Here is a 22500-nt window from a genome sequence, read left to right as displayed (position 1 = left end):
TCTCTCTCTTCCCCTCTTTTCTTTTTCCTTCTTCACTTTCTCCTTTTTCCCTTCTTCTTTTCTCTTTCTTTTTTTCTTTCTTTCTTTTCTTTCTTTGTTCTGTTCTTCTCTTCTATCTTCTTTCTTTTTTTTCTTCTTCTTTTCCTGTTAATTTTTCTCTTCTTTTTCTTCTTCCCTCTTTCTTCTCTCCTCCTCTTCTTTTCTTCTTTTCTTTCTTTTTCTTCCTTCTTTCTTCTTTTTTCTTCTTTTTCTTTTCTTGTCTTTTTTCTTCTTCTTTTCTTTTCTTTTTTTTCTTCTCTTTTTCCCCTCGCCTCTAAATCGCATGCTCCCCCCCCCCCCCCCCCCGCCCCCCCCCCCCCCCCGTCGTCTTGGATTCATGCGCTCTTCTCTCGTGCCAGTAATAATGATACAGAAAAAAAAAAAAAAAAGAGAGAGAAAAAAAATCCCATCGCTTCTTCCCGGATATTTTTCCCTCCGACATCAATCCCTCGCATTTCCATTCTCCTGGACTTCATTGCCTCGCTAGCATTTCCCTTTCCTCAGCATCACCGCTTACGCCTCTCGTCTTTCACTCTTATCTCGTCTTTTTCTTGTCCGCTATCTCTCTCCTTTCTCGCCTTTCCTCCTCCTGTCCACTTCCTCTCCGTCTCTCTCTATCTCTCCCTCCTTGCTCCTTTTCCTCTCCGTCTGCCTTTGTCTCTTCTCCTTTCTCTTCTCTCTTCTGTCTCTTTCCTTTGTTCTCTTGTCTCTTTTCTACTTCCTTTCTCTCTTCTCCTCCCTTCTCTCCTCTCCCCCTTCTCTTTTCTTTTCCCTCACCTTTCTTCTTTGTTCTTCTTCTTTCCCTCTCCTTTTTCATTCTTTTCTTTCTCTTTTTTTCCCTCCTTTCCCACTCCTTTCCTTCTCTCCTTCCCTCTTCCTCTCTCTCTCCCTCCTCTCTTCTCTTCTCTTTTTCACTATCCCCTCTACTCTTTTCCTCTAACTTTTTCCTTTTCTCTTACTTCCTCCAATCTCCCTCTCCTCCTCCACTACCTCATCATCCCCTCTCCCCTCCCTCCCTTCCTCTCCTCACTCCTCCTCCTCTCCCCTCCTCCCTCCTCCTCTCTCTCCTCTTCTCTCACTCCCTACTCCCCCCTCCCTCGCCTCCCCCCTCCACTCTCCCCATCTCTCTTCTCCCTTCCTCCTCTCCCTCCTCTCTCCTCTTCTCTTCCTTCCTCTTCCTCTCATCTCCCTTCTCCTCCTCCACCTTTCTCTCTCTCCTCCTCTCTCTCTCAATCGCTCTTCTCTTCTTCCTCGTCTCTCCTCTCCTCGCCGCTCTCGTCTCTCTCCCCTCTTCTCCTCGCCCCTAATTCCGCTCCCTTCCTCCTCTCCTCCCCCCTCCATCCTTCGCCCTCGCCTTCGGCCCTCCTCCTTCGCCCTCCCTTCTCCTCCCTCGCCCCCTATATCCGCCTTCTCTCATCCTCGCCCCTATCTTCCGGCTCCCCGCTCCTTATCCGCTCCTCAACTTCTTATCCTCCCCCGCTCCTCTACCGCTCCTCTCTAACTCTGTTCCCTCTACTCACTCTTTCCTCGTACTAACAATCCACAAAAAAATTCGCCCCTGTTCCTGTCTCCATATTTCCCTTCCTCATCTATCATCTATTGTCTCTTCTCTTATCATCTCTCTTCTCTTAATTCTTATCTCTAATCTCTAAAAAAAAAAAAAAAAAAAACCGCCGGGGCGAATAAAACACCTGATAATGTGGCGTTGGCGATGATGACAACAACCGTCTCGCAGAGGCAGCAGCGAAGGGGAAGCCGCGGCCTCGATGGATCCCGTCGCCCCCCCCCCCCCCCCCCCCCCCCCCCCCCCCCCGACCCACGAAGCCCCCGAAACCCCCGACAGGCCGCGACAGAGACCTCTGGCGGCGACTTTTCAATTAGGGCGTCATTTGTAGCCGATGTGCAGGTGCTGCGAGGGCTCATTAGCGAGGCAATCAGTGGACAGTTTATCTCGTGTTTCGTGGATTCGTTTGAGAACCGTTCGGGGATGCGGGGGGGGGGGGGGGGGGTGACGATTCATCTCCGGGCGAGGTCGCGGAGATGTCACCGCCGCGAACGCCACTCGTTTTGGGCGTCTGATGAAGCCTGGTCTGTCGGCGGCCTGTGACATCACTCTGTAAAGATTCGGGCTTAGTAAAGCGATATTGGCAATAAAAAAAACTCCCTCCACAATGGCGACGACGATGATGATAATAACTGATTGGAGGGGGAAAGAGAAAAGGGAAAAATAAAAAAGCTACCAGTGAACAAGAGCAAAAGGAAACACCCAAGAAAACAAACAACTAACAATAATATGAATAACCTTCATCCTTTCCCTCTCCCTCTCCCTCTCCCTCTCCCTCTCCCTCTCCCTCTCCCTCTCCCTCTCCGACCTCCCCTTCCGCCGCACACCTCCGTCAGCTCCTCAGGATGGAGAGCGGCATCCACACACGATGACGTCACGCTTCCCATTCTCAGCGAGTCGTGCGAGCGGGGATGTTAATTATCTCGTTAAAGATGAGGTATTTAACATGGCCCATTGTCTCTCTCCTGGTGGACGCAAAAAGACCAAAAGCTCTCAAATGCTACGAGTAATTTGCCGAAGAGAAAATATATTTTTTCCGCTTAATTACCTAAAACTGCAGTAAAAAAAACAGCAATACAAAAATTGCATCTGCTTAATTGCAAACCATGATTAAGCAGCCATATCATGATCGGGGGAAAAAAGGCAGATTATCTTCCATTTGAACTTGCGCAGGACGAGTCGCTACCCTCACCAGCCTCATCCCTACCTCATCCCAGGCTACTACTATCCTTTCCACGCAGTTATCCTTCTCACTCCCTAATCCTACAGTATCCTTTACCCAAGCCAATAGGACACACAAACACATCCATCTATCTCCCGAAACACCCACTCCTTCTCTCCTTGATGTGCCAACGGCGAATCATGGATCACACTTAAGACCTCGCATGACTTCCATCGCGCAGTTCACTGTGCCTGTGAAAGAGACGCGGCGAGGGGGAGGGGGAGGGGGGGGGAAGATGACGGAAAGGGGAAAAAGAGGGGGGGAAGATGACGGAAAGGGGAAAAAGAGGGAGGGAGGGAGGGAGGGAGGGGAGGGAGGGAGGGAGGGAGGGAGGGAGGGAGGGGGAGGGGGAGAGGGAGGGGGAGGGGGAGGGGGAGAGAGAGAGAGAGAGAGAGAGAGAGAGAGAGAGAGAGAGAGAGAGAGAGAGAGAGAGAGAGAGAGAGAGAGAGAGAGGAGAGAGAGAGAGAGAGAGGGGGGGGTGAGAGAGAGAGAGGGGGGGGGGGTGAGAGAGAGAGAGAGGGGGGGGGGGAGAGAATACCACAGAAAGTGACGAATTCCAAATCTGTTCCCCCCCCGATAGCCAAAGCGTCACCGAGGCCTGACTCGGGTGCCGCAGCCACGCTAACCCCACTCCAGCGTTAAAAGACTGCATCATTGCACCAAGTACCCGCATCCCTGGGGCATGGCACCGGCACTAAAGCAAGCTATGTGGCACTAATTCACATCATCTTATTCCGCGATAACGAGACACTGAAACACCTTATGAGAACTACGTTTCTGCTGGAACCGGCGTGAGGGACAAAGAAAAGCCTGTGGATAAGCAGTAGCAGACTCTCACGCCCAAGCCCGCGTAGCCAACACCAAATACTCGTGAGCAGGTACAGCTGAACTCCTCTTCCTACAGAACGACAACTAATCCAGACTGACGCCGGCACGGCCCCATCAAAACACAAAACATCAAAACAAGGCAGCGACGCCCGGCCCCAGATTGCAAGCCACGTCAAAGCAACATGGAAAGAAGCGATCGTGCATGCAAAGTGGCACCCGAGGGCTGGGCGCAGACAGTGAGTCCAGGGGCGGCAGCGAGGGCCGCCAACACGCCGCGGTGACATATTCAAATTAGAATACATAAAACAACTTGTGTGAGCGAGTGGAGAGAGCGAGCAAGACCGCCGGGCGCGAGTGGGATGCAGGATTAACGCGCAAACACCGCAGGTGCTTCGCGAATCAACCTTTTCTAGCGTCGAGCTTTCGTCTCTCTCCTCTTCCTGCCTTTATTTTCCCTCTGGTTCCCTGTTTATATCTAATTTATGGTTTGCCTCTTCGCCTTCCCCTAGTCGCGCTCCCTCGAAAATACGAATCCGAAATTTCTGGCTACGATAATTCCTTCTGACCGACGATAGGACGACGAGGGGGAACTAAGCACACCGAGGCGATGAATATTCTTATGAGGACTTGTTTACGCCGCTCTAATTAAATCGAGAAGATGCGCTGATGCCTTCGTCGGGAGGCTCGGGGCAGCGGGAGGAGTGGGGGGCCGGAAAGGGAAGCGATGGAGGGTCGGGACGGGGGGAGCGGGGGGGGGAGGGTAGTGGGGGGTTAGGTCGGGGGGAGCGGGGGGAGGCGGGGGAAGCTCGGCGGCGGAGCTGATGCTGCTGACGACGCTCCTTCGGCAGTTCTTAACCATATGATGACGATGAGGATTTTCATAAATATAAATGGAAAAAAAATATATAAATATAAATATAAATAAATATATATAAATACATATAAATATATATAAATATATAGAAATATACATAAATATATAAATATATATGTGTGTGTGCATTATAAATATACTTTATATATATATATATATATATATATATATATATACACATATACTAATATTATATATATAAATATATATATACACATAACAAATACTATATAGTAAAAATAAATTTATATATAAATATATACATAATACATATTTATATATACACTTATACATATACTATATATATAATACACATATACATAAACTATATATATATATAATATATAATATATAGAAGATATATAAATAATATATAAATATATTAGTATATGTAGATGTGATATATCTATATTATAAGAATATGTGTTATCTATATATATATATATATATATATATATAATAATATATATAGTTCTATGTATATGTGTATATATAAGTTATATGTATATGTGTATATATATATATAATATATATATATAAATATATAAAAATATAGATAGGAATATGTATATGTGTATATATTATATATATATAAATATATAGTAAAATGTAAATGTGTATATATTAGATATACCACATATACAAATACTATATATATATAAATAAATATATATATATATATATATTATATACACAACACATATACTATATATATATAACATATATATATATATATACAATACATAATACTATATATATACATATACATATACTATATATATACATATACATATACTATATATAATACACATACTATATATATACAAATACGTATACTATATTATACACATATACATATACATAGACTATATCTATACACATATACATAAAAAAAATAAAAAAAACATATACTATATATATACACATATACATATACATAATACACATATACATATACTATACTATATATACACATATACATATACTATATATATATATATATATACACATATACATATACTATAAAATATATATATATATCACATATACATATACTATATATATATATATACACATATACATATACTATATATATATATATATACACATTATACATATACTATATAATATATATACCATATACATATACTATATATAATACACATATACATATACTATATATAATATTATATATAATTATATACATATACCTATACTATATATATACACATATACATACTACATATACTATATATCTACACATATACATATACATATACTATATACTATACACATATACATTACATATACTATAGTATATACACATACATATACATATACTATATATATACACATATACATATATCATATGCTATATTATATACACATATACATATACATATACTTATATATACACATATACATATACAATACTGATATATATACACATATACATATACATATACTATATATATATACACATATACATATACATATACTATATATATACACATATACATATACATATACATATACTATATATATACACATATACATATACATATACTATATATATACACATATACATATACATATACTATATATATACACATATACTATATATATATATACACATATACATATACATATACTATATATATATACACACATATACATATACATATACTATATATATATACACACATATACATATACATATACATATACTATATATATATATACACACATATACATATACATATACTATATATATATACACACATATACATATACATATACTATATATATATACACACATATACATATACATATACTATATATATATACACACATATACATATACTATATATATATACATATATATACTATATATATATATACATATACATATACATATACAATATATATATACACATATACATATACATTACTATAATCTATATATATATACTAAATATATAATAACACATATACATACACATATACATATACTATAAATATACACACATATACATATACATATACTATATTATACACACACATATACATATTACATATACTATATATATACACACATATACATATACTTATAACTATATAATTACAACACATATACATATACATAACTATATATTATATACCACACATATACATATACATATACTATATATATATACACCATATACATAATACATATACTATATATATATACACACATATACATATACATATACAATAGTATATATAACAATAATACACACATATACATATACATTTACTAACTATATATATATACTCACTATACATATACATATAACTATATATAAATACAACACATATTACAATTACATAAAACAATATATAATACAAACACAACCTATACATATACATAACTAAATATATACACACATAAACATATACATATATTAAAATATTATAAATACCACACCTATAAACAACATACATATACATTATAATATAAACACTACAAATTAAACATATACAAACATAAACTACATATATATTTACCAAACCCATAAAAAGACATAAACATATACTAATATAAAATAACAAAAATATCCACCCCATATACAAATTACATATACTGATATATATATACCCAAAAAAACTAACCCTATTACAAAGCGACTCTATCTCTAAACAACACACAACCCACATATACATCAACGATAATACAAAACTAATATATACACATCATAAACCTAAACAACACAACCACTACTCAATCACCCCTACCACTTCCATATCCCTCTACACTAAAAAAAAAAACCCCACCCTCAAACCAAAAACCTCTAACACTCAAAAACCCACCCTCAAACCTCATCTCCAACACCTCTACTACATCACCCCCACCCTATACCACACACCATCACCACTCACACTACCTCAAACTCCCCCCCCCGGCACCCCCCACTCCCCAAAACCTCAATATCAAACCACCCCAAAACCTATCCCACTACTCACTCAATCCCCCCCACTCCCACTCCAAAAACAACTCACACACAAAGCATAACACACTCCAAAAACACACACCACACACCCACACACTCACACACCCCCACACCCGACACCACACACACAATCACTCTACACCACACACACACACACAACACCACACACACACACAACACACACCCACCCCCCCCGCACACCCACATGACACTCTCACTCTCCACACTCTCACAAACCTCCCTAACCCCATAGCCCCCCCACACACCACACCACACACACACACGACCACACTCACACACACTCACACTACACTCACCCCAACAACACAACCAAACACTCAAACTCACACCCCCACCCACCTCACCCACACACACAAAATCTACAACACTCTCACACCCCCCCACACTCCCTAGACACTAAACTCACTCCCCCTACACCAAAACTAAGACTCACTAATCACACCACCGAATACACTCACCAATCACACAAAAATCCCACAACATTCCAATCCTCTAAAAACTTATCACCCCCCATCTACAAATCACTCCAACAAACATCTCATCACACAAACCTCACACTATACCACAACATCAAATACTAACAAAAAAATCACCCCAACTTCAAAAACTAAATCTATCTCTATACACCAATTCCCTATCTATATATATCAACACCAATACACCATAAACCTATACTATATATATGATATCCCCATAAATCACAAATCATATACTAAATAATAATAATAACACATATACACATATTCATATATAATATATATATATATACAACATATACATATATTCATATACTATATTACTATATATATCACATATACACATATTCATATACTATATATATACACATATACAATATAACTATATATATTATATATATTTATATATATATACATATACATATACTATATATATGCATATACTTATACTATATATATACATATAATATATATAACATACTATATATATACTATATATACACAGACATGTACATACAAATACACTATATATATACACATGTACATACAAATATACTATACATATATATACTGTATATATATACATTTACATATGAATATACTATATATACATATAAATATACTATATATATACATATAAATATACTATATATATACATATAAATATACTATATATATACATATAAATATACTATATATATAGATACATAACCACATCCCTATAATCAACAAAAGTAGCGCCTGTCAGTCCCACAATAACAAATATCAATTAGTAAAGTATGGGTTGGCATCCCGTAGATTTGTGCACCCACCTTCCAGATTAAATATACCTTTAAAACTGTAAGCGCTAACCAAAAACGCAATATATCGTATAATACCTAAAGTTCCGCTATTCCCTCTTTATACATTTTGCAAGCATGATAAAAAGTCCCGATCAGTTCTTTATAATGAAAAACAAAAAAGATATGTAAATAGAAAAGCTAGTCCTCATGGTCATCACCATCATGCTGTTCCTCCTCCTCATCCCCCGGAGCGCGGCGCACAGCTGCTAAAAAGCTTGAATTCCCTCCCCGCGGCCCCACGGCGACCCACCTTCCTCCTCCTGCTATCATCCATCAGCGGCAGGCCGTCACGCAGGCCACACTTCCTCCCTTGCTCGCCCTCTTAGCCTCGCGCCACACCCTACCCAGGTAGATAAACCTCTAGAAATACAATACCTATCGATAAAAGAGACTCCTGACTATTCTCTCGTATCCGGCCACTCAACGGACAGAAAAATCGAGCAGAAACCTACGATACGATCTGAAAAAAATGACACGAGCATATTTAACGTCAAAGCTGCGCCGGAGATCACAAGAGTCTTTCTGAGAACGACAGCGCCGTAATCGAATCCATGCCACCCTTCTGCCGCCGCTATTGATATTCTTCCCGGCATCAACGTCGGTTTGTTTCCCCAATAAATCTCGCTTGTTCCCCCCGTGCGCTCCCTTCGCCTCGTTCTCTGAATCCAACCTGATCCGTGGCTTTATTTGAATAATCCCCTGACCACGGAGTATCACCACACCTATATTTAATACACGGTGACCCAAAGCTAAACTTCAAGCAATATTGTTAGAATTGCTTCGGAAGTAAATATATACAAATTGAAATATATAAAATAAAAAGTTGCCTGCATTATCTTCGATGAAATAGACTTAACTAATAGCGTAGGCCTAGCGATTTCCAATTACCCCCAGCTCGACTAAGCCTCATACACAGCACATCACCACGGCGGGGCGCGCCCTTGTACGCCCCAGAGCGACCGCGACTCCACCTCTGCCACCTCCTAATCTCCTGCTCCAACAATGCCCCCAGAGCCCCCCCCTCCCCCTCCCACACGCACTCGACAGCCCCGCCAACACACCATCAATACCTGTGGCCGGCCTCCTCCTCGGACGTCAGACGCAATCCACCGCGACACAGCCGGACTCCGTCAACGTCAACGTACCTGTGACGTATTTACGGCGACGTACGAGGGATTGCTTTTTGGCCACGACGACGCAGCTGCTCACCTGTTTGAGTTTAGCCATTTGGAAATAATCTACTGCCTTTCGCTGACATTTATGACGCACCCATTCGTGCCTCGACGGAGAATAACTTACTTAGGTAAAACAACAATGGAGTACCGTCTGGCCCTTGAGATAACAGCGATTCTTATTGCCTTTGGATGAGCTCTCTCTTTCTCTTTCTCTTTTTCATTCTCACTCACTCCCTTCTTCTCTCTTCTCCTTGTGTGTTTGTGTTTGTGTGTTTTTATTTTTGTACGTGTATGTGAATGTTTGTGTTTTTGTGTCCATATGCGCGTACGTATATATGTGCTGCTATTCTTTGTATGTCCATCTATGCGTGTTTGTCTGCGTATCTTGAAATATATTGAAAACCATTACAATAATTACAACAGTATGGGGAACACCTATATGTAGATAAGGAATAATAACTGTTGATGGACTCGATTCAATTGATAAGCAATGACCTAAAATATGAACAGAAACTAGCGACACTCGTCCTCTCTTCGCAGCAAAAGCGCCTTCATCATGACGGATGCTCCAGCGATGACACTTCGCTGGAATATGTTAACTTTTTCCAAGTTAAGCAGGTATCTTATCGGCCGTGACGCGGCGGCGAACGGAAGGGTATGGCGCGCCCCAGTGTCCGCGTGGCGCTCTGAAAGAACGGTGCTACAGCAGCTGCAAACGGCTTCATCCAATACTTTCCTTTGCCTCCGAAGTGCCACATTACCGTGCATTTATGGGCAAATACAACCGTGAATCTAACTGAGGGCCTTTCTGAAGACACGACAATCCCGAGGCGGCGACCGAGTGCCGGTGGAGAGAGGGGGAGGGGCATGAAGGGGAATTCGACGATTTTCGAGCTTCAAGTTTATGAAGCGGTCTAACACCAACACAGATGTAAGAAGAAACGTATCAAGCATGGCTCCCTGTCCTCCTGCTCTCCCGCCCACCTCGGAGACAGCTTCGTCTGTGCCTTCGATGGCTCCCTGGCCCCTGGCCGAGAAAGGGACTTCTGAAGCGTCCTTCCTACACCTCCCCCTGAGATCTCATGCCGCAAAGCATGCAACCGACGCAAAGCGCAAGAGCAGGCCTCAGCCCGAACGCCCGATTATTGACAAGACGCAGCCACGGTCCCCGAGTCACAGGGGAAACAAGAAGGAACATCAAGAGGGACGTCCGCCCGCCCTGCCGCCCTTCCAGCCGACCGGAGTCATAGTCTCGCTAACGAGGCAAAGGAGGCAACAAACAACCCCCTCCCCGCCCCCGGCCCGTCGGCTCTGGCAGGCAGCAGCACGAAGGCCGCAGAATCAGGACGGAGACGGACTCGCACGACTGAGGCAGACGGACGCCGAGAAGGCATAAGGACATCTCCAGCGAGGCGTCCCTTGGCCAAGGAGAGTCTTAGGAAAATCTGCAGATGATCCTTCGGAAAAAAAGTTGAAAAATATTGCCCTGATATTTGAAAATGGAATAGCTGTGGGTGCCGATTGCTGGGGAAGGACTTTGGGTTTCCAAAGAGAATAATGCAGGCGAAAGTAAACTCACAGGTACAGGTAAATACAGTATAATGAAGGGATATATATGATGAAAAAATAATGATTTCCTCCAACCCCTACCCCGGCCTCTGCCAGACAAGTACCGCCTCGACAACAGAGCCCATCAAACGAGTTCCAACCTTTCATAAAAGCGAATAATGGAATGAATAAATCTGACACAAACCTTCTGATCTGGGCCAATTCCCTGCAACGAAGCCACGGGCGATGCTGACGAAATGCGGACGCGAGATAAAAGGGACTTGGCGGCGTCCTGACTTTTCGCACATTTGACTTCTCACGGAAACAATAAATACCGATATCCCGCTTCAGGGATTTTCTCGCGGACGCACGAAACCTGCCGCTGCGAGTTCGTCTCTCAAGCCGGGGGGAAGGAGGCGGGCCGAGGCAAAACGCTCTCCCAAGCTGATAAAGCAGATAAATAACATGAACACAAACAAACAAATAAAATCTACCAATGATTTTTTTTTAAATATATAGGAAGAGTAGGACTGCTTTCAATTCTGACCTTGTGTCTTCATTCTAAAGTGCTGACGCTGAAAGAAAGTTGAATAAGGGATGACTGACTTGTGAATACCCAGCGAGTAGGCTCCCTCTCCTCACCGATAACAGGCCATTATAAGCTGGTCACTATTCATGAAGCTGAAAGAGAGAATAAAGCCCAGAATTTCCCCCTTCCACCTTAGCGAAGTAGGTAGCTGCATTTACGCCGAAATTAAAATCCAAGATTGATTAATCCAGGTAGCTACTGTCAAGACTTTTAATTCTTGCAAATGATATCGTCACTTGAATCCCCGGCGCACTCCCGGAGAAGACAGCTCGCTCCTCCATAACCTCTCTCCAGCCAGGTTCGCCCTCCCGTCGCCGCCAGCTAGTGGTCGTGCAGCCCAAGTGTGTCCCGCACATAAGGATACACACACTCTGGCAATGCTATGGGTTCCGTGCACGAACTGAGGGCGGGAACAGACGTCGCTGTCATTTATACAACGTCGATTTCATCTCAGACCCGCGCGCTTATACAACCAACTTTAGTGTTTATGTATACAGTACTATACTGGCCCCTGTGTTTCAACTATAAGCTCCATAAGCAGCGTAATCGAGCGTAATTTAACTGTCTATCTGTGTCCCTCCTCTCTCTCTCTCTCTCTCTTTCTCTCTCTCTCTTTCTCTCTCTCTCTTTCTCTCTCTCTCTCTCACTTTCTCTCTCTCTCTTTCTCTCTCTCTCTTTCTCTCTCTCTCTTTCTCTCTCTCTCTTTCTCTCTCTCTCTTTCTCTCTCTCTCTTTCTCTCTCTCTCTCTCTCTCTCTCTCTCTCTCTCTCTCTCTCTCTCTCTCTCTCTCTCTCTCTCTCTCTCTCTCTCTCTCTCTCTCTCTCTCTCTCTCTCTCCCTCCCTCTCCCTCTCCCTCTCCTCAACTACACTCCCTTCGTACAATCTATACGCTACAAACACCATTTCATCTCTCTCTCAGTAGACCTCCACCCCCCCCCCCCTTCCCCTTAGCAACATTTGATGTTAATTCTCCCTGGCTGTACCTGCCTCTCCCCCCGTCCCCTCGCCTTCGCCTTTCACTCTCGCTCCCTCCCCTGCTATCTTGTTCTGTCTCCTCCTTTCCTCGTCCTCGTCCTCCTCATCCTACTACTTCTCGTTGTCGTCGTCGTCGTCGTCGTCGTTCTCCTCCTCCTCCTCCTCCTCCTCCTCCTTCAACTCGTTCTCGTTCTCCTCCTCCTCGTCCCTCTCTTCGCTCTTTCTCGCTCGCCTGCCCGCCGTGGCTCGTCTCCATAGTAACCACCCACACCGTCGTCACGTCGCACGAGGGCCGTATGTGTGCGGCCGCGTGATGGGCCTCACACCGCTGGACCTACGGTCGGCGTACATCGCGCTCATATTCTCCCCAATGTTGAAATCGAATCGAAAAGAGCGAAAGTAACAGATGCTAATCATGGTTCAAATGAAAAGAAAACCATGCATTATAGAGCGAGTAGTCGAGAAGGCTCACGAAGCGCCCACTCTCTCTCGTAGATGGCTCGGAACACCGATAGGACCACCTGCCGAGGGCGGAGGAAGGGAGGGGAGGACGAAAAGGAAGAGTAAAGAGAGCAGCCGATCGTGCAACTCATAAGATATATATCGTGCACCTGCTCGCCCCTCCGTACCTGGCTGCCAGACCGGACGGGCGCTTCGCAAACATGTTAGGATGCCGGCGACGCCACTCGCTGGCGCGGGACGACGGTTCGATTCAACACGAGTTCCCTTTGGTTGTTTATCTTTCATTCTTATTTTCATTCTTGTCTTAGTATTGTTTATTCACATACTTTTTCTTGATTATACTACTTTGCATCTTTCCTCTCGTTTACGATTACTCTTGCCTCTCCTTCTTCACGCGTTTCCTTACATCATCTTCCTTTCTTCTTTGTATTCTCCGACTAATTCCTGGGGATCTTTGCAATCTCCTTTCAATTTCTCTCTTCTCCCCTTTATCCAGCTCTCCTCTATTCGGACAACAACAGAGGGGGCGAGAATTGAACACCTCGAATCCATAGCGACTCACCTTTTGCAAGTCGAACTAAATTCACCCATCAAAAAGCTGCGGCCACACAACACGTAACCTCCTACCTTGAGCCTCTGCACCAAACGCCACGACCAATGCCAACCGAAGCACAGCATAACGTTCTTGCCGACGACGACCTTCACATTATCAACATACAAACGTACTTACCGTCACGTCAGCAGAGGTGCTTACCGTGTGGCGTGTGACAAGCAATACTGAACGAGCGTATGTGTGTCCTCACCAATATTACCTGAAAAGAGACCAAGGAGGAATTAAGAACTTATTTCTTTATTTCTTTCTCTTTTTGCTTTTCTTCTATTTTTCTCCTTTTATCAGATTGCATGGTGAAAGGAGGGTGATGTAGGGGAAGAAAGGGAAATGGAAAAAAATGGAAATAGAAAATGGAAGCTGGGAAGGAAAATGCAAAGGCGAAGAGGAGAGAGAGAAAGCTAATAACAGAAAGGAGAAAGGGCATCTGGATGATGACGATATATAAATCTTCAGATAATGAAGCACAAAAGAAATATGGTCGCCAAAGAACTTTAGAAAGTTAAAAGAATAGGGTGGAGAAGACAAAGAACAAGCTGGGAAGACAACAGACGCAGGATCTATCGGAAAAAAAGAAGAGGAGGAAGAGAAGATTTAGACGAAGGAGGAGGAGGAGGAGGAGGAGGAGGAGGAGAGGGGGGAGGAGGAGGAGGAGGAGGAGGAGGAGGAGGAGGAGGAGGAGGAGGAGGAGGAGGAGGAGGAGGAGGAGGAGGAGGAGGAGGAGGAGGAGGAGGGGGGGGGGAAGAGGCGGAGCAATACTTAATCCCGTGATAAAAACATAAATATGGTAAAAAATATATATATAACATCATACATATCATACTAAAGCATAATATACTGAATTAACCGATAACATACTGATAACGCAACCTCAACACCATCGTTTCGACGGCGCTATGAGTCTGCGCAAAACAAACAAACAAACAAACAAACAAATCAGGCCCCAATTTTAACCAAGCACAACAGAGAAATCCACGCCTTCTAATAGCATCTCCACGTGAGCCGCAGAGCCTGAGAGTAAGTCCTCCGTCGTCAGGAAGGCCTCAGGCGGAGCCGAACGCCGCGGCACAAACAGCGACCGGAGCGTAACACAAGGCGGAGGCGGTGAGGGGGGGGGGGGGGCTCCTGGAAGGTGGCCAAGCGAGTGTGTGTGGGCGGACTGATAGATCTGCAACCGCTTACTTATACACTCTATACTCTTCTTCCCGTTTCTGGCTATCCACGCCGTTCTTCCATTTTCTCTCCATTCATTCCATTTTTTTTTTTTCTTTAGGTACTCCGCTCTTCCCTTTTCTCTCTATCTACTCTGGTTTTCTCTTTTCTCTCTATCCACTCCGTTCTTCCTCTTTCTCTGTGTCTACTCCGCTCTTCCCTCTTCTCTCTAATCCCTGTATTTCCTCTTCTCTCTATCCATTCCGTCTTTTACTTTTCTCTCTGTTCAGGCCATTCTTTCCCTTATGCTTCTATTGACTTCACCTTCCTCCATTTGCTCGCTCTCCCCTTCCCTCCCTATTAACTCCTCAATTCTGCCAATCCCTTCCAATCTTCCTCATCCTATCCACCCACACCATCCTTCCCCCTTCTCTCTTCTCACGCCATTCTCTCTACTCACGCCATTCTCTCAACTAATACTATTCTTTCGGACTTTTTTATGTATCTTTCCATCTTCCATATCCTCCGCTCACTCTCCCCTTCCGCCGTTCTTCCTCTTTCTCCCTCAGTTTTTCCCCCTCAATATATTCTTTACCCTCATTTCCCTCTTCTTCCTCTCTCTCTCTTAATGATCTCCAGAAAAGATCAATTCGAATAAACAAAAAAATACCATAGGCCTATAGGACGCACACTTAAATATTAATGGCTTCTGTGTCGCTACAGAAAAGGTGCGGAAGTCATAACACGTTTCTGACATGTTTAAGTGGAGTTCTTCTGCCGACAGCTGCGGGGAACAGGTGCGCGAGGCCTCTTGTCAGCATGGAGGGAGCTGTCATTTCGATTTTTAAAATGCCACAAATTTTGTGTGATGCTGAGAGGAGGAGGAGTTATAGTTGTTGTAGTTGTAGTAGTAGTTCAGCTGTTAGTTGTTGTTTACAGATAATGCTGTATCTATAAGAAGGAGGAGGAGGAGGCGGAGGAGGAGGAGAAGGAGGAGGAGGAGGAGGAGGAGGCGGAGGAGGAGGAAAAGGAGGAGGAGGAGGAGGAGGAAAAGGAGGAGGAGGAGGAGGAGGAGGAGGAGGAGGAGGAGGAGGAAAAGGAGGAGGAGGAGGAAAAGGAGGAGGAGGAGGAGGAGGAGGAGGAGGAGGAGGAGGAGGAGGAGGAGGAGGAGGAGGAGGAGGAGGAGGAGGAGGAGGAGGAGGAGGAGGAGGAGGAGTAGAAAGAGGATTAAGGAAGGTGTAGATGAGGAAATGGAGGAAGAAACTGTTTATAAAGGGAAGGGACTAAGGACAGCCTCACTGTGGACATTCATATTTTAAAAAATGGATGAAATCGAACGGACACCCTTCGAACTTAAACGCTAAAAACTGAAAAAAAAAAAAAAAAATACAACAGTGACGTGTCTGAGAAATTGATAATTATAAAACATTATCAAAATAATTGTCCTTCATAAAAAAAAAACAAAAAAACATCGTTCCTGAAGGGATTTACCAATGAAGCGAAAGAACCAGTTAAAATCCCGCCCATGCCACGCCGACAACCCACCGAAGACAAAGAGACAAACAATCACCAACCAGCGAGTCCGCGCACGACCGAAACTTCCTGGGAACAAAGTTTCTTCTTTGTTTTTTTAGGAATTTCATCGCAAGAACAGGCCTTCATCCAATCGTGTGCGCGTGCAAGCCCTCTCTCTCACTTGACAAGTTGACTCTCGAGGGAAGAGACAAGCGAACGCCTTAGGAGGAGGGGGAGGGGGGAGAGGGGGGAGGCTTCAGCGAAAGCCTTGGGGGAGTGGAGGGGGAATGAGGGGGGGGGGTCGTGGATTCGCAGGTGTATTATGAACAGCTGTGCTCGGCTTTGTTGTTGTTGCTGTTGCCAGTGGATGTTGACGTTGTTTTGTAGTTGTTGGCGGTGTTGACTTCTTGTTGCTGATGATTGCAGATAATGGTGATAGTGGTAGCGGCTGTTGTTGGCGGTGGTGGTGGCGGCTGTTGTTGGCGGTGGTGGTGGCGGCTGTTGTTGGCGGTGGTGGTGGCGGCTGTTGTTGGCGGTGGTGGTGGCGGCTGTTGTTGGCGGTGGTGGTGGCGGCTGTTGTTGGCGGTGGTGGTGGCGGCTGTTGTTGGCGGTGGTGGTGGCGGCTGTTGTTCCTGTTGCTGCAGCTGCTGCTCTAGTTTTTGTCACTGCTGTTGCAGGTTGGTTGTGCGTTCCTTCTTGATGCATGTAGTTAAAGGTACTTGTAGTTATCATAATTTCACTCTTTTCATAGAGCTATACGATATAGTTCTAATCCTTCCCCTCATTATACCAGCTGCCACATATAATAACCCTCACACCTCCAGCCGCCATGTCCATTCATCGGCCTCTCCATTTCCTTTGGCACATTTCTGGGCCGGTTCCTCGCGAGGAGCCAGAAGCGCCCTGTCTTATTTACGCCCGTTTCCCTCCATCCCTTTTTCGCCTCGTTCCTTTCTTAAACGCCTCGACCCTAAATCCATCGTTGTGACTTCTTCTTCTTTCGTGTTCTCGTGATTTTCATATTTCTTATTGTGTTTTTTTTGTGTCTTATTTTGATTTTTTTTTTTCTTTTTTTTTTTTTTACTCTTCAAAATCTATTAAGTGATTTGTTTCTTCTTTTTAACATTTCTATTTATCTTCTTTTCTTCCATTCGCTCCATTTTTTTTCTTTTTCTCCAAACTCCTTCCAGATCCTCCTGCCTCTTTATTTACCTTTTATTACCTTTACCTCAACTTTCCTGATGAACTTTGTCTCAACTTCGGCCTCGCCCCCCCCCCGCCCCCATTCCCCCCCCCTTCCCCCACTTCCTTTCTTCCCAGGAATCCGACGTCACGCCCCTCACCCGCATTCTTTTCACGATTTCCCCTCCTCTTCTTCCTCTTCCTCTTCCTCTTCCTCTTCCTCCTCTTCTTCTTCCTCTTCCTCATATTATTATTTTTATTATTATTTTTATTATCATTATCATTATTATTATTACTGTTATTATTATTATACTTTCTTGACCATCCCTTTTTCTCTCTTGCATTACTGCTTCCATCATCATCACCACCTTTTTCTTTCTCATCATCATCCTATTCCTCCACTTCCATCTCCTCCTCCCTCTCTCCCTACCTTCCACTCCTTCCGCCGTCAGCTCCACCACCCATTCACCACCTCCACCTCCACCTCGACCACCACCTCCACCTCGACCACCTCCTCCACCTCCAACTCGACCACCACCTCCACCTCCCCCTTCACCTCCACTACCACTTCCAACACCCATTCACCACCTCCACCGCCTGCACTTCCACCCCCTCCCCCCTCCCCCCCTCCCCTCCCTCTCCACCTCAAAGGCATCGTCGGTCTGTCGCTGATCACCTTGGATGTGTCGGGAGCGGGAGGCTTTTAGCGCCTTTTGGATCCGTCCTCGGCCGCGGAGTCATTCGGGGGAAGGCGAGGGGACGAGACGAGAAGGGGAGGGGAGGGGAGGGGGGGGGGAGGGGAGGGGAGGGGAGGGGAGGGGAGGGGACGGGACGAGACGAGACGAGACGAGACGAGACGAGACGAGACGAGACGAGACGAGACGAGACGAGACGAGACGAGACGAGACGAGACGAGACGAGACGAGACGAGACGAGACGAGACGAGACGAGACGAGACGAGACGAGACGAGACGAGACGGGACGGGACGGGACGGGAGGAGAGGGGAGGGGACGGGAGGGGACGGGAGGGGAGGGGAAGGGAGGGGACGGGAGGGGAGGGGAGGATAGGGGTGGGGTAAGGGGAGGGGAGGGGAAGGGAGGGGACGGGAGGGGAGGGGAGGATAGGGGTGGGGTAAGGGGAGGGGACGAGACGGGACGGGACGGGACGGGAGGAGAGGGGAGGGGACGGGAAGGGACGCGAGGGGAGGGGAGGGGACGGGCGGGAAGGAGAGGATAGGGGTGGGGTAAGGGGAGGGGAGGGTTGGAGTGAGAGGAGAGGAGAGGAGAGGAGAGGAGAGGGGAAGGGATTGGAGGAGGGGAGGGGAGGAGGGGAGGGGAGAAGAGGAAGAAGGATAAAAACAAAAAAAGAAAGGGAGAAACACATAGGGAATGGAAGAAAGAAGGGAACTGAAGGGAGTAAACGGAACGAAAGGGACGAGATGAGAGAAAATGTAAAGGGAAAAGGAAGTAAGCTAAGGAGGTAGGGGAAAGGTCAAGGAAGGAAAAAAGGACTAAGGAAGGAAAAAAGGACTAAGGAAGAAGAAGGAAGGAAAGTAAAGATATAAGAAGGAAAGATAAAATAAGGTGGAGAGTGGAGAAACAACAATAAGAAAAAAAGCAGTATAAGTGAGAGAAAAAAAATGAAACCGAAAAAAATAAGGGAGAGAAGAGGGGAAGAGTGAAAGGCACAGGGGGCGAAATGACCTCTGGCCCTTCGCGGTGACCTTAGAGAGCGCTCACTGCGGAGGAATGACACGGGATGGATGGCTGTTGCTAAGGCCTCGCTCGCTCGCTGAACAGGTGTGGGAGGGGGGGGAGGGGGAAAGAGGGAGGGAGGGAGAGGGGGAAAGAGGGAGGGAGGGAGAGGGAGAAAGAGGGAGGGAGGGAGAGGGGGAAAGAAAGAGGAAGGGAGAGGGGGAAAGAGGGAGGGATGGAAAAGGGGAAGAGGGAGGGAGGGAGGGAGGGAGAGGGGGAAAGAGGGAGGGAGGGAGAGGGGGAGGGATGAGAGGTAGAGGAAGAGGGAGGGAGAAAGAGGGAGGGAGAAAGAGAGATGCGAGGGAGAAGGAAAGAGGAAGGGCTGAGAGGGAAAAAGGGAGAGAGCAGAGAGGGAGGGAGAGGTAGAGGAGGAGAGGGGAGGGAGAGGAGAAAGGAAGGGAAGAGAGGGGGAGGTTAGAGGGAAGAGACATAGCAAGGGAGAGAGGTGAGGGAGGGAGATAGGGAGAGGAGAGGAGAGGAGAGGAGAGGAGAGGAGAAGAGAGGAGAAGAGAGGAGAAGAGAGGAGAAGAGAGGAGAAGAGAGGAGAAGAGAGGAGAAGAGAGGAGAAGAGAGGAGAAGAGAGGAGAAGAGAGGAGAAGAGAGGAGAAGAGAGGAGAAGAGAGGAGAAGAGAGGAGAGGAAAGGAAAGGAAAGGGAGAGGAGAAGAGAGGAGAGGAGAGGAGAGAGAAAGGGAAGGGGAGGCAAGAAGAGAGAGAGAAGGGGAGGCAAGAAGAGAGAGGAGGAGAGGGGAGGGGGGAGAAGGGGGGAGAAGTTAGGAGGAAGAGACAAAGGGTTGTGGAGTCGAAGGAGAGAGGGAAAAGAGGGTGAAGGGTTATGTGAAGCGGGAAGAGAGAGGGACAGACGATAGAAAGAAGGATAGAGAGGAGAGTGAAGACAGAGAGGAGAGAAGAGAAAGAGACAAGGAAGATGATCATAAAAGAAGGGAGGAGGGGTGGCAGAAAGGAAAGTAAAAAGAGAAGAGAAGATGCATTGCTAGGAAGTGAGGGGAGAAGACGAGAAGGAAGGTAGAAACAGGAGAGAAAAAGGAGAATGTAGAAAGGAAGGAGAAAAAGAGAAGACCACAGCGAAAAAGAGCGCAGTTAATCTGAAGGAAGTAGGAGAGGACTCAAAACAGACATGCAAATAGGGGAAGGGGAAAGGGTGGATGAGAGAGGAATTAAACGGAAGAAAGAATAGGGTGTGAAAAGAAGAGATGACAAGAAAATACAATGACGTCAATTTGATAAATGGTTATGAAAAGGGCAACATAATCTTTAAAAGAACACCCAAGAAAGACAAAGCTTGAATAAAAAGACTATGCAAAGGAAGGTGAGAGGAAGGAAGGGAAAAGAGGGAAGGAAGAAGAGGAGAGGAGATGGAAGAAGGGGAGAGGGGGAGAAGGAAGAAAGGGGAGAGGAGGAGAAGGAAGAAGGGGAGAGGAGGAGAAGGAAGAAGGGGAGAGGAGGAGAAGGAAGAAGGGGAGAGGAGGAGAAGGAAGAAGGGGAGAGGAGGAGAAGGAAGAAGGGGAGAGGAGGAGAAGGAAGAAGGGGAGAGGGGGAGAAGGAAGGAGAAAAAAAGAAGGAAGAAGGAAGATCAGTGGGAACGAATGAAGAAGGTAAGAAGCTCTAGCGAGAAGGAAGAGAGGGGAGAAAGGAAGAAAAGAAGGAGGGAGGGAGGGAGGGAGGGAGGGACGGAGGGAAGTCCTGGAACATGTCACATTCCCTCTCTCGCACTTTTTTTCTTGAAACATACGACTCCTTCACCAAGAGTTTTCACGCGAGAGGCGACGGGGAGACCTGAGTTACGGGATGAGACGAGAAGGGAGGAAGAGGAGAAAGGGAGAGAGGAAGAAAACCAGGACAAAGGGAATAGAAGTGAGAAAGAGAAAGAGAAAGGGAGAGAGGAAGAAAATCAGGACAAAGCGAATAGAAGTGAGAAAGAGAAAGGGAAAGGGAGAGAGGAAGAAAACCAGGACAAAGGGAATAGAAGTGAGAAAGAGAAAAGGAAAGGGAGAGAGGAATAAAACCAGGACAAAGGGAATAGAAGTGAGAAAGAGAACGGGAAAGGGAGAGAGGAAGAATACAGGACAAAGGGAATAGAAGTGAGAAAGAGAAAGGGAAAGGGAGAGAGGAAGAATACAGGACAAAAGGAATAGCAGTGAGAAAGAGAACGGGAAAGGGAGAGAGGAAGAATACAGGACAAAGGGAATAGAAGTGAGAAAGAGAACGGGGAAGGGAGAGAGGAAGAATACAGGACAAAGGGAATAGAAGTGAGAAAGAGAACGGGAAAGGGAGAGAGGAAGAATACAGGACAAAGGGAATAGAAGTGAGAAAGAGAACGGGGAAGGGAGAGAGGAAGAATACAGGACAAAGGGAATAGAAGTGAGAAAGAGAAAGGGAAAGGGAGAGAGGAATAAAACCAGGACAAAGGGAATAGAAGTGAGAAAGAGAACGGGAAAGGGAGAGAGGAAGAATACAGGACAAAGGGAATAGAAGTGAGAAAGAGAAAGGGAAAGGGAGAGAGGAATAAAACCAGGACAAAGGGAATAGAAGTGAGAAAGAGAACGGGAAAGGGAGAGAGGAAGAATACAGGACAAAGGGAATAGAAGTGAGAAAGAGAACGGGAAAGGGAGAGAGGAAGAATACAGGACAAAGGGAATAGAAGTGAGAAAGAGAAAGGG

General features: G+C 45.0%; 1 protein-coding gene across 5 annotated transcripts in view; it reads right to left on the bottom strand.

Moving 5' to 3' along the window:
- LOC125033888 (solute carrier family 12 member 6-like) overlaps window positions 1-22500 on the bottom strand; it is a 343003-nt gene that overhangs the window by 129426 nt on the left and 191077 nt on the right. For 2 of the 5 annotated variants that reach the window (XM_047625457.1, XM_047625459.1), the window contains exon 2: window positions 14411-14419. The exons of the other annotated variants lie outside the window; for them this stretch is intronic. In XM_047625457.1, the coding sequence (XP_047481413.1) occupies window positions 14411-14419 (9 nt within the window). The remainder of the gene's footprint in view (window positions 1-14410; window positions 14420-22500) is intronic. 5 annotated transcript variants of the gene reach the window in all.

Source organism: Penaeus chinensis, chromosome 17 (genome assembly GCF_019202785.1).
Source record: "Penaeus chinensis breed Huanghai No. 1 chromosome 17, ASM1920278v2, whole genome shotgun sequence".
NCBI lineage: Eukaryota > Metazoa > Arthropoda > Malacostraca > Decapoda > Penaeidae > Penaeus > Penaeus chinensis.
The sequence above is the reverse complement of the archived record's forward strand: the minus strand, read 5'-3'. Positions and strand labels throughout refer to the sequence as shown.